The sequence below is a fragment of the Brassica napus genome, chromosome C4, assembly GCF_020379485.1.
Source record: "Brassica napus cultivar Da-Ae chromosome C4, Da-Ae, whole genome shotgun sequence".
NCBI lineage: Eukaryota > Viridiplantae > Streptophyta > Magnoliopsida > Brassicales > Brassicaceae > Brassica > Brassica napus.
In genome coordinates, this window is record NC_063447.1 from 42331451 (window position 1) to 42349186 (window position 17736).

At 35.3% G+C, this 17736-nt stretch overlaps 1 protein-coding gene across 1 annotated transcript; it reads right to left on the reverse strand.

Moving 5' to 3' along the window:
* Nucleotides 1-3457: 3457 nt before the first annotated feature.
* Nucleotides 3458-5752, reverse strand: LOC106394710 (putative pentatricopeptide repeat-containing protein At5g37570). Its single transcript, XM_013835278.3, has one exon. The coding sequence runs from the start codon at nucleotides 5256-5258 to the stop codon at nucleotides 3612-3614; it is 1647 nt and encodes a 548-aa protein (XP_013690732.1). The 5' UTR covers nucleotides 5259-5752; the 3' UTR covers nucleotides 3458-3611.
* Nucleotides 5753-17736: the final 11984 nt, after the last annotated feature.

A 17736-nucleotide genomic window follows, 5' to 3' on the forward strand; every position in this document is an offset into this window, starting at 1 on the left:
TCATCTCTGAGGTTATGTGAGAGTATTAAGAAGACTAACCCGGGTTCAAGTGTATTTCTTGATACCATTTGTAATGCTGCTGAAGAGGATGTATGTGATCGGTTCTATGTTTGATTTGAGAAGCTTAGAAGCTGCTGAAGAGGGTATTATATCAGCCGATCATAAGGCTTGATGAAACGTTTTAAAGGCTGCAGTGAAAAGTATATTACTTACTGTTGTAGGACATGACGCTAATAATCAAGATATAATTGGTTGCTTGGGCTGTGGTACAATCCGAGACTGTGGATACATGGCTATGGTTTATCAAGTGACTCAAGCATGATCTCAGTCTTGGAGATGGCAACAAGTTTGTCCTTATATCCAACAGCTCACAGGTAAGTAAATCAGTATTTGCACTCAAAACAACTTGTTTTAACGGCTGATAATTTACTTATGTAACATTTCAGGGATTCATAAGCACTATTAAATATGAGTTACTAAACGCTGATCATAGACAGTGTGGGAAACATAGTGTGAAAAAATTGAAGAAGAAGCACAAGAATAAAGATCTTCTAAAATCAATGGTGTGAAATCTAGCTTGAATCTACAATCCGACACAGTTCAAGAAGGAACTCTGTAAGTTTAAATACTATATGAATATTTGAAAAATGAACCCAAGACTTGGTTCTTGGCATATTATAGACTTAGAAGTTGTTGTTAGAATGTTGCTACCAACACGAGAAAGTCATTCAACGCCATTTTTATCAGAGCTAAATCTAAGGCGAGTGTATCTATGTTGGAGACAATTAGAAGGCAAGCAATGCTCAGAATCACAAAATAGGAGGTCAAAATGCTTGAATACTGAGAATGACTTATAGTGATTCTATGAATCTGAAGAAAAAGATTAAGACCGAAGCAAAAGAACATGTACATTCAATGCATTTCTACTTAACTACTTTGAATAAGTTTATAACCTTGGAACGTGTTCCTATTACAGGAACGTGGAAGCTCTTATGGTCCTGATGTCATTACAATGACACAACCATCCAAAACAAGCAAAAACTAAGCATGAAAAGGTCTTCTTTGTATCGCTATGACATGTTTTCTAATTTTTCTAATGTAAGAGATTATGTATTTTTCTAGTTTTTGTCTCTATTCTCAGCTTGTAGTGACTCAATAATGTTTAGGTACTGCTACGGTTATGTGTGTTTTTCAACTTTTTATGATTTACTTAAAGATGTTTTATTATCGTTAGTATGTGTTAATACATGGCAACACAAACAAGAGCTTAACATTCTCCATTAACATCACTCTCCGTTATATACCTTGCATTTCATTCTTCTCCATTACAGAACTTCCCATAAATCCATTTAATGGCTCCTATGCAACCAACATTAGGGAAATTATCATGTTTCATAGCATCATCTTCCAATGTCTTCATTGAATCTTGTCTCCAATAATCGATATCGCCTGCAAGCCTACTCTACTGCATATATCCTATGAATCTCATCAAGCAATGCTTCATCAACCCATTTGAGATGATCTTCAAATTTTCTCTGCAGCGAAACCAAAGAACTAGTCCAACAACTGAAATTAAGAATTTCATTAACCAGGAGTCATGTGTACCTGTAAATCAACATCACATCGATATAATCTCGTATGGATTCTCCTCTGTCTTCGACTCATAAGTCACCATCATGTTCCCACAGCATCACCTTGTCGAAATTTCATTGAATTATTCTCTTGATTCAGTTTGTTGCCTTGAGGAGGAGCCACGAATACTCATTCTAAAATATTTTCCCATATTGATTTCAGTACTTAACCTTCCACTTTCTATGAACCTTAATTTCAGTAAAAGAGAGAGACAACGATGAGGTTTATCGACATTGGGAAAATATGGATTTAAGGTTCGTGTGTTAGGTATGATGTTTGGGGTTAATTAAATATTCGGGTTAGAGTATGAGCAATTAGTTTATATTAAATATGATTATGTTAATTAAATGTGATTTGCTAAATTTAATTAAAACATTGTGGACAATCGATCATTCTTTAGTTTCAAGATAAAATTGACGAACCTAAAAGTCTGGGTAACTATGTGTTGGTGTCAGTAGAATAAAAAGAATAGTGATGTCAACCCATTTATAAATTTATTTTGGTAAAAAAATATAAAACAAACATAAAAATATATGAATAGCATAAGCTAATGTCATTTTAAGCATTTTAACCTTCTAATTGCTTCGAATATCCCAAATAGCAACCATGAATGAGGTTTGAGAGAAAGAAAGCTCAGAATAAGATTTTTTTTTTTTTGACATCGAAAAATTATATTAGACTATCATGTTCCTGCTCAGAATAAGATACAATAATAATATGAATTAGATGAGATATCTTATGTTGAAAGCACAAAAAGGATTGTCTCTGTATGGAAGCAAAAGGAAAATGCTTACATGTGAAGTCCAAACATAGATCTTTACATTCTTAACCACTTCACATGAGCACAATTAGCTATGGGCATTCAGTTCTCGGATCCGTTTTAGTTTTTCGGTTCTAGAGGTTTACGACCCTTCGGATATTAAGAAAATTTGGTTTGGTTTTGGTTTGTTGTGTTCTCGGTTCTATTTCTGTTTGTTTCTTTTTTCAGTTCTCGGTTCGGATAACATAGTTAGGAACCAACTAATATCCGAAATAATTTTGGATCCCATTCGGTTTCGGTTCGGATTACATAGTTAGGAACCAACTAATATCCAAAATAATTTTGGATCCCATTCGGTTCCGGTTCGGTTTTGGTTTTTTTGTTAATTCGGATTAAAAAGTCAAAATTTTGGGGTTTTCGGTTTAAATATCAGATTTTTTGGATAAAAATTTAGATAATTCGGATAATTTTAAATATTTTGGATAAAAAAATGTTATGGTAATTATTTTTCTGGTATTTCGGTTTATAAATAGTATTTTGAATTATTTGAGTATTTTAAAACTAAATATGATTAATATTTGTAAGTATATAAATTATACTATAGAAATTTGGATATCCATTCGGTTCTAGTTTGATTCTGGTTCGAAATGGTTCTTTGGTTCTAAAGATATAGAATCTGTTCGTTTAATTGGCAAACCCGAAGCGAATCTTTTTAGGTTCAGTTCGGTTCAATTGTTCGGTTCCGGATAAATATGCCAATTCCCTAGCACAATAATTAGTTTTACTCGCTTCCATTTTCATTTGCAACATAAGGAAATAGATAGTTTTTGCCAAGAAAAGAAATACATAAACGGTTAATCCAAAGAACATAATGGAATTGGAACCTATAATAGGGTAACAATGTTCAAAGCATACTGATGAAGTATATCTCAATCCTCTAGCAATCTACATGTCACTCGAATCATCTCTCTTAATGTTTCTCAGTTTGAACAGAATCTCACGTCTCTGAAACATTCGACAAGGTGATAAAATCAGTGGACGCAGTGCTGTCTCAGGCGGGTTCTGTTTAAGTAAATGACTTCATCAAAAGAAGTGAAACATATTTACAAACAAGAAATCAGTGCTATAAATGATAGAACTACTTTAGGTCCTTTTGCTTGAATGTCTTGTTTAGGTTAAGCAAAGACTTCCATTGACACGGTTAGATGCCAAGTAGTGCTTATCGACCTGTCCAACTTCGACCAGAAATCTTTTTAATCCCATTCTCCTTCATCTTATCCCTAACAAGAGCTACATCTGCCCACCGGTCTAAAGCTGCGTACATGTTTGACAAAAGCACATAGTTACCAGCACTTTGCGGCTCAAGCTCGAAGAGCCGCCTTGCAACTACTTCAGCTATCTCAGAATCTCCATGCACACTACAACCACCCAGAACCGAACCCCAGGCACTAGCATGAGGTTCCACAGGCATGGCTTTAATAAGGTCATAGGCTTCTTTAAGCTTTCCTGACCGGCAAAGAAGGCTTACAACACAGGAATAATGATCAGGAGATGCCACAATACAATATTCGTTTCGCATCAGCTCGAAGTACCTTAAGCCATCCTCAACAAGCTTAGCTTGGCTACAAACTTTCAATATTACAGTGAAGGCAACAGAATCGGGAACAATACCTTCCTCCACCATTCTCTCAAACAGCCGAACAGCTTCGCTTCCAGACCCATGAATACCCATTCCTTCCATCATCGAACAGTACGAGACAAGATCCCGCTTAGGCATCTCTTCGAACAGTCTGGCTGCTCTGTCCATGTGGCCGCACTTGGCATTCATGTCTATCAAAGCAGGTGTAACATAATGACTAGAAAATCTGTTCACCATGATTTGGTGCAGATAAGTATCAACTTGTTCACATAACTCAAAGCTACCCATCTGGGAACAAGCTGACATCAAACTCACTATTATAAACACATCAGGTTTGACATTCTTCTCACACATTTCGTAAAACATCTTTACCGCCTCGATTGGCTGGCCGTTCTGCGCATAACCCGTTATCAAAGCTGACCATGCCCTAACATCAACATCACTCGCTTCCTCAAACAAAACCCGAGCAGAACGCATATCACCACCTTTAGCATATCCATCAATCATGGAGGTATATGAAATTATGTCTTTCATAGGCATTTCGTCAAACAACTTCTTAGCATTCACCAAATCTCCGGACTTGACAAACCCATCGATCAAAGCATTCCAAGATCCAATATTACGCTCAGGCATGACATCGAACATCTTCTTCGCTTCCTCTAACTCTCCAGATTTCACATACGCTACGATTAAAGCAGTCCAAGAAACCGCATTTCTCTCAGGCATTTCACCGAACACCTTACGTGCGCTCGATAAATCCTTGCATTTGCCATAGAAATCAACAAAACTTGTGGCCAAGACCACATCTTTATCAAACCCATTTCTCAGAACCAACCCATGAACCGATGAACCAACATGAACCTGCCCGTTGTTAGCACAAACTTTCATAACCAAAGAGAAAGTATACTCATCGGGTCGTGCCAAGCCTGCTCTCATCATACGGACAAGAAGCGAAACCGTGTCAAAGAAGATAAACTTATTAGAATATCCTTTGATGAGACAGTTCCAGAGATGAGTGCAAGGATGAGGAACACGCTCGAAAACAGAGGATGAGTAAGGAAGAGAGGAAAAAGAAGACGAGAGGAAGATGGAGACGAGATTCTGGTCTTGCTCAAGACCTTTACGGATGATTCTGGCATGGATTTGACGAAGCTGGACCTCAGATTTGCAGAGCCTCAAGAGAGTATCGATTGACGCCAAAGAAGGGAGAGATGATCTCTGGATCATTCGGCTCGCATATGTATGTATGCGTATGCTATTTTCATCACAAGAATCTTGGTGTGGTTTTTAGTTTACTACAGAGTGACAGGAATCGGTCTTTGTGAGAAGAGTTAAACTGTGGGATTCGTAAGAAACTGAAAGACTTGGAGAAGAGGGTTTAGGGTTTATTTCTCCACGGGAAGTGGGAATAAAATGATTTTCCTTTTTTTTGAAACACAATGGAAATAAAATGAGGAAATCTATTCGGTATTATTTGACTTTGTCGTGCTATAATTTTCGGGACGCCGTTATCTTACAGAAGTTAAGTTAGAGTCTCTAGGAAGGGAAAAGGTGGGAGGTCTAATTGGGACTGTACTTGCGTCTATGACACTGTTAAGTTGGTCTTTTTGTACTTGGGTCTATGGTCTTTGGGAGATGGAAAAGGTTTTCTCTTTAGAAAGTTCTCATCTCTATTATGAGATTTAGATGATGTTTCTACACTTTTAGTGGACTTGAAGCTCTCTCTCTTCATAGTTTCAGTTGTAATTGGTCGGCTTACTATCCTCTTTAGAAAATTGAAGCCCATGTATCCAAGCTTCAATGAACTCCTCTGTGTCGTCTCTGCTGAATCTGTCACTTCTTTTCATCTCCTTCATTTTCTCTTTGTTCAATTTTCTCTCACTCAGATCTGAAAAAAAATAGATTATCCAAATATGGGTATGAAATCACGAACAAACTTAATTAAATACATCCCACAATTGTCGATCTGGGTGTTTTTTGGAATGTATTTGTCTTTTCTCCTCGGAATTCACACTTCTTATAGCTAGGTTTTCGGAGATTGGCGGAAAGTAACTCAGCCACAACTGCATATATAAACGAAACTGCATATATAAATCAGCCGTAAAAGAAAAGTAACTCAGCCACAACATAAATTAAAACTCAGCCACAAACTTGAAATACGCAACTGAGAAGATGATTTCGGGAGATTACAGCAAAAAATATTTCGTAAAAACGATTGGAGACGATGATTTCGGGGAAGACGATATCGGAGAAGACAAGACAGAGAGTTAGTTTGAGGAAGACGGAGTAAAACACAATGTCGATGACGATTTCAGGGAAGATGCGGTTAGGGTTCCTTTAGTTCTTCGACGAAGTTGTGATGTGTTTTTGTGTTTTTTTTTAATGTTATGTAATTAAAGGGATGGTTGATTGTTCTCTATTACTGATGTGGATACTTAATAAGTGATGTGAATTTAATGTTTAAAAATGATTTCAATTAAAAAAAACTAACCAAAGGCCCTTATTGTCATTTACTAAGGGTATCCAAACACTCTAGTAATTTTTAAAAGATGTATAACGCTCTAATAATAAACTAATTTTTCTTATACATTCTAGTAATTTTCTCTTAAATTATTCAGAATTATTATGGGTGAACAGCCTCCCATAGTATAAAGCCTGTTTCACCCTTGGTATCACTTATTTGAACCTTAATCTATTAAAAGGGGAGTACAAATAAAAAATCGCCCTAAGATTCATCACTTATTCACAATAAAATGCCACTGAAGTATTTAATAAACCTGACAATAAATATTATTTGTTTTTTCTATTTTATTAATGCATTTTCCTAAATTGATTTTTAACTAAAAACATGGCAACAATAATTTAAGCAAATCTAAACAATAAGGAATATCAAAACATGAATCAGTTGAGACATTTTTTCACGAAAAAGATGATTAGTTTGTAATTTAATAATCATATCATGAATCAGTTGTAAGTTACAATCTAATTTTTAAATATATATTTAGACAATAGTGTCAAAACAAAATAAATGATGCAGTAAGTGAAAAAATCATTTTAACCACACGAGATCAACATATGAACAATAAAAAAAACATATACAAACATCGTCCATTGTTCGATAAATATTATATCTTTGTTACGCCCTCCATACATTCAATATCATCAGAATATCTATTTTAATATATCTATATTATTAAAAGTGAATTAAGTATTAGAAATATTCTTTTTTCATTCTAATAACTACAAGTGCTACTTAATTAATAACTATTAATTAATTGACCACAAATCATTTATTTTGTCAGATTTTTTTCTATCCAAACTTCAAACTTAATTAATTAACTACAAATAATTTATTTTGTTAAATTATTCTCTAACCAAACGTAAGAAACTTACGATTATTTTCTAACCAGATTATTCTCAAACCAAATTTTACAATAAAACTAAACAAATTTGTTTAAAATGTATCTACAAACTTTAAATGTTATATATTCATGTATATCATTATTTTATTTCACTTACAAAATATAAACTATAGATATTTTTATTAAAATATATGAAGTTATTTCTAAAATATATATTAAATAATGTGATGATTAATATAATTCACACGTATAAATTTGAATTATAAGAATACAACAAATAAATTTCAATTTAATCTTTTCTCAAAAATAAAAATAGAAGTGAAATTTATTTTGCATATAAAAAAATTTAGAGACATATATATCTATTTTATTAAAACATGATAAATTTAATTTTGAAAATAAAGATTTATTAATATACATAAATATAATAATTGGTACTCTAATTTTTAAATAAATACATCAAAATGGTTACTATAGTCAAAAATATAAATTGACAAATATGTTATATACTATATTTTTGATTGGTTTTGTATTCTACCACAGTATGAGATATCAAAAATTATACACAATAAAAATAGTCCATTTATCACAATTACAAATCCAACAAAATACCCATATGAATGTATGTTTGTACAACCATTATATTTTTGTATTGTAAAAAGAATTATGTCTATTTTATTAAATTAAACACCCGTGCGGATGCACGGATCAAGCTCTAGTGTTATATTAAAATTCAAGATCCAGTTTAAAAGAAGAATTAATAAATTCGTTTTGGCTGCTGAATACATTCGAAATAAGTAACAAAATAACTCATCTTTATGGCCTCTCTCCCAAACAAGAAAGGTTTTCCTTCATCTATACCTACACCCTATGTTTGAATCGAGCATTGAAACATCGTTTCCCTTTTCAGCTCCTTCGAGTCATGGAGAGTAAAGCACATGTTCTCTTTTAGCAATCAAGTTCTTGGTGCTACTGTGGAAAGTGTTACTTAGAAAACTGCTATCAATTATACATTGTTCAATATTGCTTGAACATTGCTTGTTCCAGATAATTCAATTTTATGTTCCTGGTTCACTTAATTATTAAATCTCTTTTGGAACTGAGTAACATTATTCTAATTTAGTAATATGATCATGACTGGCTCAGTTTTGATCCAGACGGTCCACTACAAGAAAACAGAGAGATTCTGATGGCCGAAATCGTCAAAAATTCGTTGGAACAGACTGATTCCGACGAATTTCTGACGAACCTCTCCGTCGGTATCGTTTTGTCGGAAAAAAAAAAATTCGTCGGAATTTCGTCAGAATATACCGACGGATATTGGGTTCGTCGGAATATACCGACGGACATTGGTTCCTCGGACAATACCGACGGATATTGGTTCGTCGGAATATACCGACGGATATTGGTTCGTCGGTATATTCCGACGAATGCTCTCCGTCAGTATTGTCCGAGGAACCGTGTCCGTCGGTATATTCTGACGCTCAGAATTCGTCGGAATATACCAATTTTAAAAACGAATTAATTTTGCATTTTTATATATTTTTTTATATTAAAAATTAATTAATAAATTAAAAAAATCTGAAATTTAAAACTAATAATATTATAGAATTTAAATTCATACAAACCGAAATAGAAAAAAAACATTCAGAAAGTTTTAAAAAGCCGAAAAAACTAAAAAGAACTCGAAGACATCAAACGATCTAGCTTCTGTATTATCTCGGTGCTGAACTTCTTCTGGGATGCCAACTCAGCAAGGATAGTGGCATTCTCCGAACGGATAGTGGTATTCTCAGAAAGAATAGTGGTGTTCTTCTCCTCCAATGCCCCAATCCGTTCATCTTTGTCATGTAGCTCCTCGAGAATCATGGGATCGGCATACGGAGCTTGCGAAGAAGATGCCGGATACGAAGAAGCACGGCGGGCCAACCCAACTAAACGGCCTCCTTTCCTTTTAAGAACCGCCTACAAATATTTAAAGTTAGTAAATAGGGACAAGTTAGTAATCGACATTATAAAAAAATATATTAATAAAAAAAATTACCTTTTCAACCATCTCATTTATTTGCAATAGAGACAAGTTGGTTGAAGCTCCCGTAGAATCGCCGTCATCAGAGAGAGGCTGAGATTGAGATACTATTTCAGCTTCCACCAAATCAACGACACTTTTGATCACGGGGTCCTGAATTAGACCCGTCGTCTTGTTAGTGTGAGCCACCTTAATGAGTTGGAGACGATCAACGGGATTACCGTCATTTGCTTCGATCTAAAAAAACCGCCATTATTAGCCAAGGAATATATAAAATATTTATTTAAAAAATATAAAGATAAATAATAATAAAAAACTTACAAGTTCATCCTCCTTAGTAGACATAGAGCAAGCGCCGAGGTTGTGCACATACATACCTTTCCAGCCACGATCGCTCTTCCGGTTCTTGGAGTTCCTAAAAGACGTCTCTACAGTTTTTTCCTTCTCCCAATGAGCTATCAACTGCTCCCACACCGTCCCGTTGGTTAACCGTGGCCTCTTGTTCTTCTGCCAAACTGTCTTTCACGCGTTTATCTGCTTCGTATAAGAGTCCATGGCCTTTTCGTTGAATTTCTTACGGACTGTTTCCGTGAGATCGGAGTGCCAGTTGAACTCTTGCTACAAAACAAACATAATTTAATAAGTAAATATATTTAAAAAAATGTAAAAACTTTAAAAAAATGAAGAGTTACTATACCGCAAACTGACGAAACCACAACTCTCGTTCGTCGGAAGGGATCACACTCCACTTTGAATATCCAAAACGGAGCATGGAGTACATCATCTGGTTGATGTTCCTGCTAATGCTATTTTTCGACTTGGTGAACCTTTAAAAAAAATACAAGTTAGCAAGTTAATTAATGGAAAAAAACATAATGCTACAAATAAAAAAAATACTAACCAAGTGCTATGTACTCGTCGTGGGTTGGGTTGGAGAACCGGGAGATGCTCTTGACCTGGTTGTTGAACCAATAGTTCAACTGACATGACCCCCAGATCCTGTTGAGCAGCAGCGCGAGGGGCAGCGGGAGCTGGAGCGGAAATATATGCGGGAACCGAGTTTTGTTCATGAGACGATCCCGATGCACGGGAACTGCTCACCGAACTACGTCGAAGACGGACTGCGGGGCGGGGTTCATCCTCGGCCCTAAAAAAAAAATTAATACATCAAAAATCTTTTCAAATCATTTCTATTTTTAATGTTTTCATTTATATATTTACAAAAGGTTTTATAAACGCTTTAAATAAAAAACTAAAAATTTTAAAATTTTTTATTATACATAGTTTATTACTGGAAACTTATAAAAAATAATAAAAATTTTAATATTTTTTATTATACATGATTTATTTATATATATATGTATACACAATTATAAAAAATTTATAAATGTAGAAAAATGTTTTTAAATATTTTTAAATTTTTTTTAAAACGTTTTATTATACATATTATTACTGGAAACTTATAAAAAATTATAAAAAATTTTAAAATTTTTATTATACATGATTTATATATATATATATATGTATACAAAATTATAAAAATTTTATAAATATAGAAAAATGTTTTTAAATATTTTTAAAAAATTTTAAAAAATTTTAAAAACGTTTTATTATACATATTTTATTATTGGAAACTTGAAAAACGTTTTTAAAAATCTAGAAACGTTTTTAAAAATCAAAAAACGTTTTTAAAAATCAAAAAACGTTTTAAAAACGTTTTATTAATTCCAAAAAAAACTAAAACAACAATCCAAACAACAATCCTAACTTATATATCCTAAACTATCCATTCAATCCTAAACTTTTCAGTCAAACAACCTAAAATCCGAGATCTAACTTCCAAAACCCTAAACAATTGAGATAAAACAAGGTTTGGGATGATTCTTACATGATTTGGGGTTTGGGGAAGAGATATGAGGGTGAGAAGAGGATTCGCCGGTGAAGGGAGGTGGATAAGGGCCGGAATCGCCGGTATAGAGGGAGAAATCGCCGTGAGAGAGAGAATGTTTGAGAGAGAGAGGCGGAAATAACGAAAAAGGAAGAATAAGGGTTATTATATCTAAAGTTTCCGACGGACACGGGTTCGTCACTATTCCGTCGGTATAATTAAAAATATACCAATTGGCGATTCGCGAAAATTTTCACGCGGTTTGGTTCTCCCGGGCAAATTGGATTTCCCACGGAATGTGTCCGTCAGTATATTCCGACGGAATGTGTCCGTCGGTATATTCCGACGACTTAGTGTTTAGGGTGTTGATTACAAGTTTCTAAATGCAAAATCCAAATCTTTGATAATATATATAGTATTTGCATAAAGATTTAACAATAAAAATGTTTTTTTAACACGATTTTACACAACAACATTTTTTGTAGTGTAAGATTATATGAATATGATTGTATGAGTATATGAATGTTAAGATGAGATGTTATGAAAACAATGATATGCATACATAAATATTTTAATGAGTTGTTATATTTGAACGGTTGCGATCTAATACTATACTAAACACTTATTATGTGTTATTTTCATAGTTTTGGCATCTAAATTTATAGATTTTTATGATTGAAATTTTTTATAAACACATGTCGTTGGTAATTCGTCGGTATACCGACGACCTTTCCAAATTTCAATGAAACCCAATGTCGTCGCTATGTCGTCGGTATATTACGAGGGATTTCCGACGGACCAATAAAAAAAGAAAAAAAAACTAATCAGAATCTTCTCAATCTTCATCAAACTCCCCAACCTCGGCTTCTGGCTCCGAATGTACAACAGCATCATGTCCAAACACAGTCAAATTCTCAACGAGTTGAACATTTTCCAAATCTTCAACTGCCTGGGCGTTGCTGGTAGACTCTGGTTGCAATGGTTCATCATCATCAGAAGTTCCATCCACTCGTCCTCTTGGGTTGATTTGCGTTACAGTAACCCATGGATCGTCTCTGTACGTCACCCGAGGGTAACTGATGTAGCACACCTATACATATCAATTATACAAGTATTAGTAAAATATATAACATTAATTAATTATATTGGTAAAAAATTATGAATAGATTGACATACCTGATCAGTTTGCGAACCAAGAATGAAGGGATCATAATATTGAAGTTTCCGCCGCGAATGAACTGATGTAACATCAAACGCATCAATATTCACTCCTCTATCTGGGGTGGTGTCATACCAATCACAATAGAATACTACACAACGCAATCCAACCATTCCAGGAAATTGGATTTCCAATATTTCTTTTATGTTGCCGTAGTAGACATCGTCACCGGAAGAAGATGAAACACCAGCATCATATGTTGTCTTAGAATGACCTTTCCTTGTGAATGCATATCCTCGCGTACAAAATTTAGGATATGATTTGACCACATAGTTTGGTTCCTGCACAAATTTGCGTATCCAATCATCGAACACAAGACCTCTGGCCAAACCATCATTCACCTATAAATTAAAAACATATATGACTGAAAAGTTAATTAGTTTATATTAAATTTAAACTAATCATTTGCATAGGGTAATATGATATATGACTCACATAACTACGAAGCCACGCAGCAAATCCGTTATCTCTAAGTTGTCGAAACTCATCTTCTGTTGCATGCCTGTGAGTCATACGCAACTCCGCCATATATACACTATATACAAAAATATTATCAATATGAAATAAATTTATTGAATATTAATCTAACAATAAATGAATAAATATTTTTACCTCTTATATTGTAGAACATCTTCACAGTTGGTGAGCAAATATGTTTGCAAATGAGCGTGCTCAGTGTCCGTAAGTCTCCACTTCGTGAATTTTCCACTAAGTCGTCCTATTTCCTTGAACATGCTTGGGACAGTAACATGATATGTTGCTCTCTCCCCTCTATCATCATGCCGAGCAGGTCTTCGGTGTTTTGTATGCACTTCTGGTGGAAAATAATTTTCAGCAAAGATTGCAGTTTCTTCATTGATCACCTGTGCCACTATAGATCCTTCCACCCTCTTTGATTTTTGACCATCTTCTTCAGATGATGCATATAGCGCTCAAAAATATACATCCATCTGTACTACACAGGACCACCAAGTTCCAATTCTCTTGCGAGATGAATAACAAGATGTTCCATTACATCAAAGAATGATGGAGGAAATATCTTCTCAAGGTTGCACATGCTGACTGGTGCGTTTGTCTTCAAATTATTAATACCCTCTTCAGTCACTACTCTGCTTCATAAGTCGCGGAAGAAAACACTAATCCCTACATAGATAAAAGACATAATTTTCGTAAGTATTAAGTTTTTATAAGCATAATTGTTAAATATAAAAATAAATTAAATTGTAAAAATATAAGATACCTGCAATTGCTTCATGAACATTACGTGGCAATAATGCTGAAAAAGCAAACGGAAGGAGGCGCTGCATAATTACATGACAATCATGACTCTTCAAGCCAGTAAACTTTCCTTCGCTTCTATCAATGCGGTTCCCCAAATTTGATGCATATCCGTCAGGAAATTTTACTTTATCTGTAATCCAATCAAAGAACACTTTTTTTCTAGCACCATCCAGCCGATAAATGGGAAAAGGGGCCGTACCATTCTCATCAACGTGAAGTTCAGAACGATCATAGATATCGACTAAATCCAACCTTGACTTCAAATTATCCTTCGTTTTACCTTGGATGTTAAGGACTGTGTTCATCAGATTGTCGAAGAAGTTCTTCTCAATATGCATGACATCTTAATTATGCCGCAATAGATGACTCTCCCAATATGGCAGATCCCAGAAAATACTCTTTTTGTGCCAGTTATGTAGCTCTCCAACCGCACTGACTCGAATGTTTTCATGTCCACCTACATCTGGCGTCCTTTCTGCATCAAAATACCTAAACTGCTTCAACAAATCTTTCCCACAAACTTCCTCAGGTGGACCATCAAACACCTGCTTGTTCTTCGTAAATGAAGTCTTACTCCTACGGTATGGATGATCAGGTGGTAGAAATCGTCTGTGACAGTCAAACCAACACGTTTTCCTTCCGTTCTTTAGTTGGAAAGCATCTATGTCATCTTGACAATATGGACATGATAGCCTCCCATGTGTTGTCCATCCAGATAACATATCATATGCTGGAAAGTCACTTATTGTCCACATAAGTACTGCCCGCATCTGAAAGTTTTCTTTGCACGAAACATCGTATGTCTCAAAACCATGCGCCCATAGTTGTTGCAACTCATATATCAGTGGTTGAAGAAACACATCTAGTGATCTTTTAGGATGATCTGGCCCGGGGACGAGAATTGAGAGAAACAAAAACTCTCGTCGCATGCACAAGCTCGGCCGTAAGTTGTACTGTGTCACAATAACTGGCCATAGAAAATACTGTCTTCCATGCTTTCCAAATGGGCTGAAACCATCAGTAGATAATCCAAGATAAACATTTCTTCTCTCTTCCGCAAATTCTGGATATGTTGACTGGAAATGTTTCCAAGCCTTTGCATCTGAAGGATGTCTAATCTCACCATTTGTGGAATGCTCTGCATGTCATCTCATTGCTTTTGCTGTGCGCTCACACTGATACAACCTCTTCAATCTTTCCGTCAAAGGCAAATACCACATTCTTTTGAATGGGATCGGAACTCTTCCCCTCGTCTCCTGATAACAAGGTTTCCCACAAAATTTGCATACATTCCGTGTCTCATCCGCTCTCCAGTAGATCATGCAGTTGTCAATACATACATCTATCACTTCATACGGTAGTTGAAGACCGGCAACAAGTTTTTGAACCTCGTAGTATGAACCCGGTGCAAGGTTATCCTCAGGTAGAATACCTTTGACAAAATCAGTAATCGCATCCATACATTCTTCAGCCAAATTATAGTCTGTCTTAATACCCATTAATCTAGTTGCAAATGATAAGTCTGAATGACCATCTCTACAATTTTGATACAAAGGTTGTTTTCCTGCATCCAACATGTCAAAAAATCTCCTAGATTCGGGATTTGGTTCTTCCCCTCTATAATGATCATGTACCATCTCCTCAGTACCTACACCATAATCTATATCCATTCTAGATTCTTCTAACCTAATATCAGGTTGAAGTTCACTAACAGGCTGAGGTTCGCTAGTACTACCATATTCATAACCAGTTTCCCCATGAAGGTACCAAACTTTATAATTACGTGAAAACCCTTTCATATACAAATGAGTCCAAACATCAAATTCTTTTATAACCTTATTATTATTGCAAGTAGAGCAGGGACATCTTAACATACCACTTTTTGCATCCGGTTGCTGTTGAACAAGCCTCATGAATTCTCCAATCCCTTGAACGTATTCTTCCGTAAGCAAATTGGTGTTCGGATCCAAATGAGGTTTATCCATCCACGAACGATAATAAACTTCTGAAGACATGATTTTCACGGAATTGTTATGACTAAAGAGAATGAAGTGTGAATGAGTTGAATGAGGAGGGGTTGTATTTATAGGAAATTGCTTATGGCCCTCTGACGACTTTCCGACGAAATTCCGACGGATGTAAAGCAGTCCGTCGGAATTCCGTCGGTATTTTCCAATCTCAAACGGCTATACAACGGTCATATATATTTGTCGGCAACGGTCACATGGTTCGTCGGAAAATTCCTACGGAATACCGACGACTGTACTGTTAATCGGAATGTCGTCGGAAGTTCGTCGGTATATTCCGACGAATTTCTGACGACTACAACGGTTACATTTTTTATCGGAATGTCGTCGAAAATTCCGACGACCCATGTTTCGTCGGAAATTGGTCGGTAATCCGTCACAAACATCCGACGACATTGATGTCCGTCGGAACCTCCGTCGGAATTCGGCGTGTTTTCTTGTAGTGGTCTGACCAAAGCCTTTATAAAGATATGAATGGACAAGGATAGATCTAACTTCAAATCAGTAAGAAGAGGTGTTTCACTGGGCCAACACACCATGAGGATGATTTTGGTCATGCCAAAATCACCTGAACAGCGTTGGAATTGTTCGTCGAGACAGTCTTCACCCGACCAAAGTGAACTAGTTTGGCCACCTTAGAAGCTACGAGTGGCCAAACTATTTCGTGATGAACCAATGATCCAGTCAGCATGTCCAATGGTATTTTATCAGCCCGAGATGACGATTTGACTTCTTCTCCCTATGTGGACTAACATGATCAACTAACATGATCAATAGAGCTCATAGACACGTCCTGAATCAAGTGGGCCAGTAAAAATAATGTTGGCCCCTGGATGAAAACATAACAAAGCCTGTTTGATTTTGTTTTGAGGCCAACTACTACCAGGTCTTAGAAAACTGATTTATTGGCCTATTCTCATCAAGAAAATATCAAGAGGATGCCATCAAAAAAATCTTGGTCATGGCCTGGCCAAGAGACAGTCCACTAATCTATTTATTTCGGTCATAGCACTTAAATTGGTCAAAATATGTATTCTACTTTTCTTAGGTTTCTTATTCTCAGCATTCTTTTTATCTTCTACAACTTGTAACTCTGTAAAAAGGTATTAATAGCCATAGAATATATAGCAGATTATTTTGATTTAAAACTTGTTCATTTTTTAGGTGATTCTCATTTGATTCTTTGGAACATTTCCGATTTTTGGTGTGAAGCTGAGATCCAACAAGTAGTATCAAACGAACATCCATCCTCATTTCTGTCACCATTTACCAATCATTTGTATTCATCAACAATTTAAGGAAACCGTAAGCTCTAGGTCTAAATTATCTAGTGTTAAGGTTTCACGCGGGTATTGTCAAGGATTCAAGAGCCTTTTAGTTGTGTTTGATCATTTATAGAAATTGAGTCAAGGGTTTCATATACACTTAGTTAAGGTTTTACGGCTAACTATTTCGTCTTCCATCTATCTTCGTACTCTTCGAGAGGCCGGTCCTATCTTGGGGGTGTGTCATTTGGTATCAGAGAAACCTCTGAAACTGGTATATCATTCTTCCATCTTCTCATCTGTTCATCTTCTGAAGAAAAAAATAGAAACTTTGAATAGTCAAAACGACATCATCACTCTCCAAACCTTCAAGAGAGATATGTGGTAGATTATAAAGGTTGATTTTGGAGAATTCTATTAAATCTAGATCAATGGGAAACAAGCATAAAACGAGCCGTGCATAGCCATTAAAAACTTGAACCAAGAAGGCTCTATTATTACCACCTTGATGAATAATTAAGTTTAACGTTATATAATTAACCATAAATCTATAACAATAATAACTCCAATTAAAAATATAACTGATTTATTTTGGTTATGCAGCTCTCTCAATCCCTCAATACTTCAACTTTTT

Coding starts and splice junctions, on each gene's coding strand:
- LOC106394710 (XM_013835278.3), bottom strand. CDS start 5,258: ATGATCCAGAGATCATCTCTCCCTTCTTTGGCGTCAATCGATACTCTC.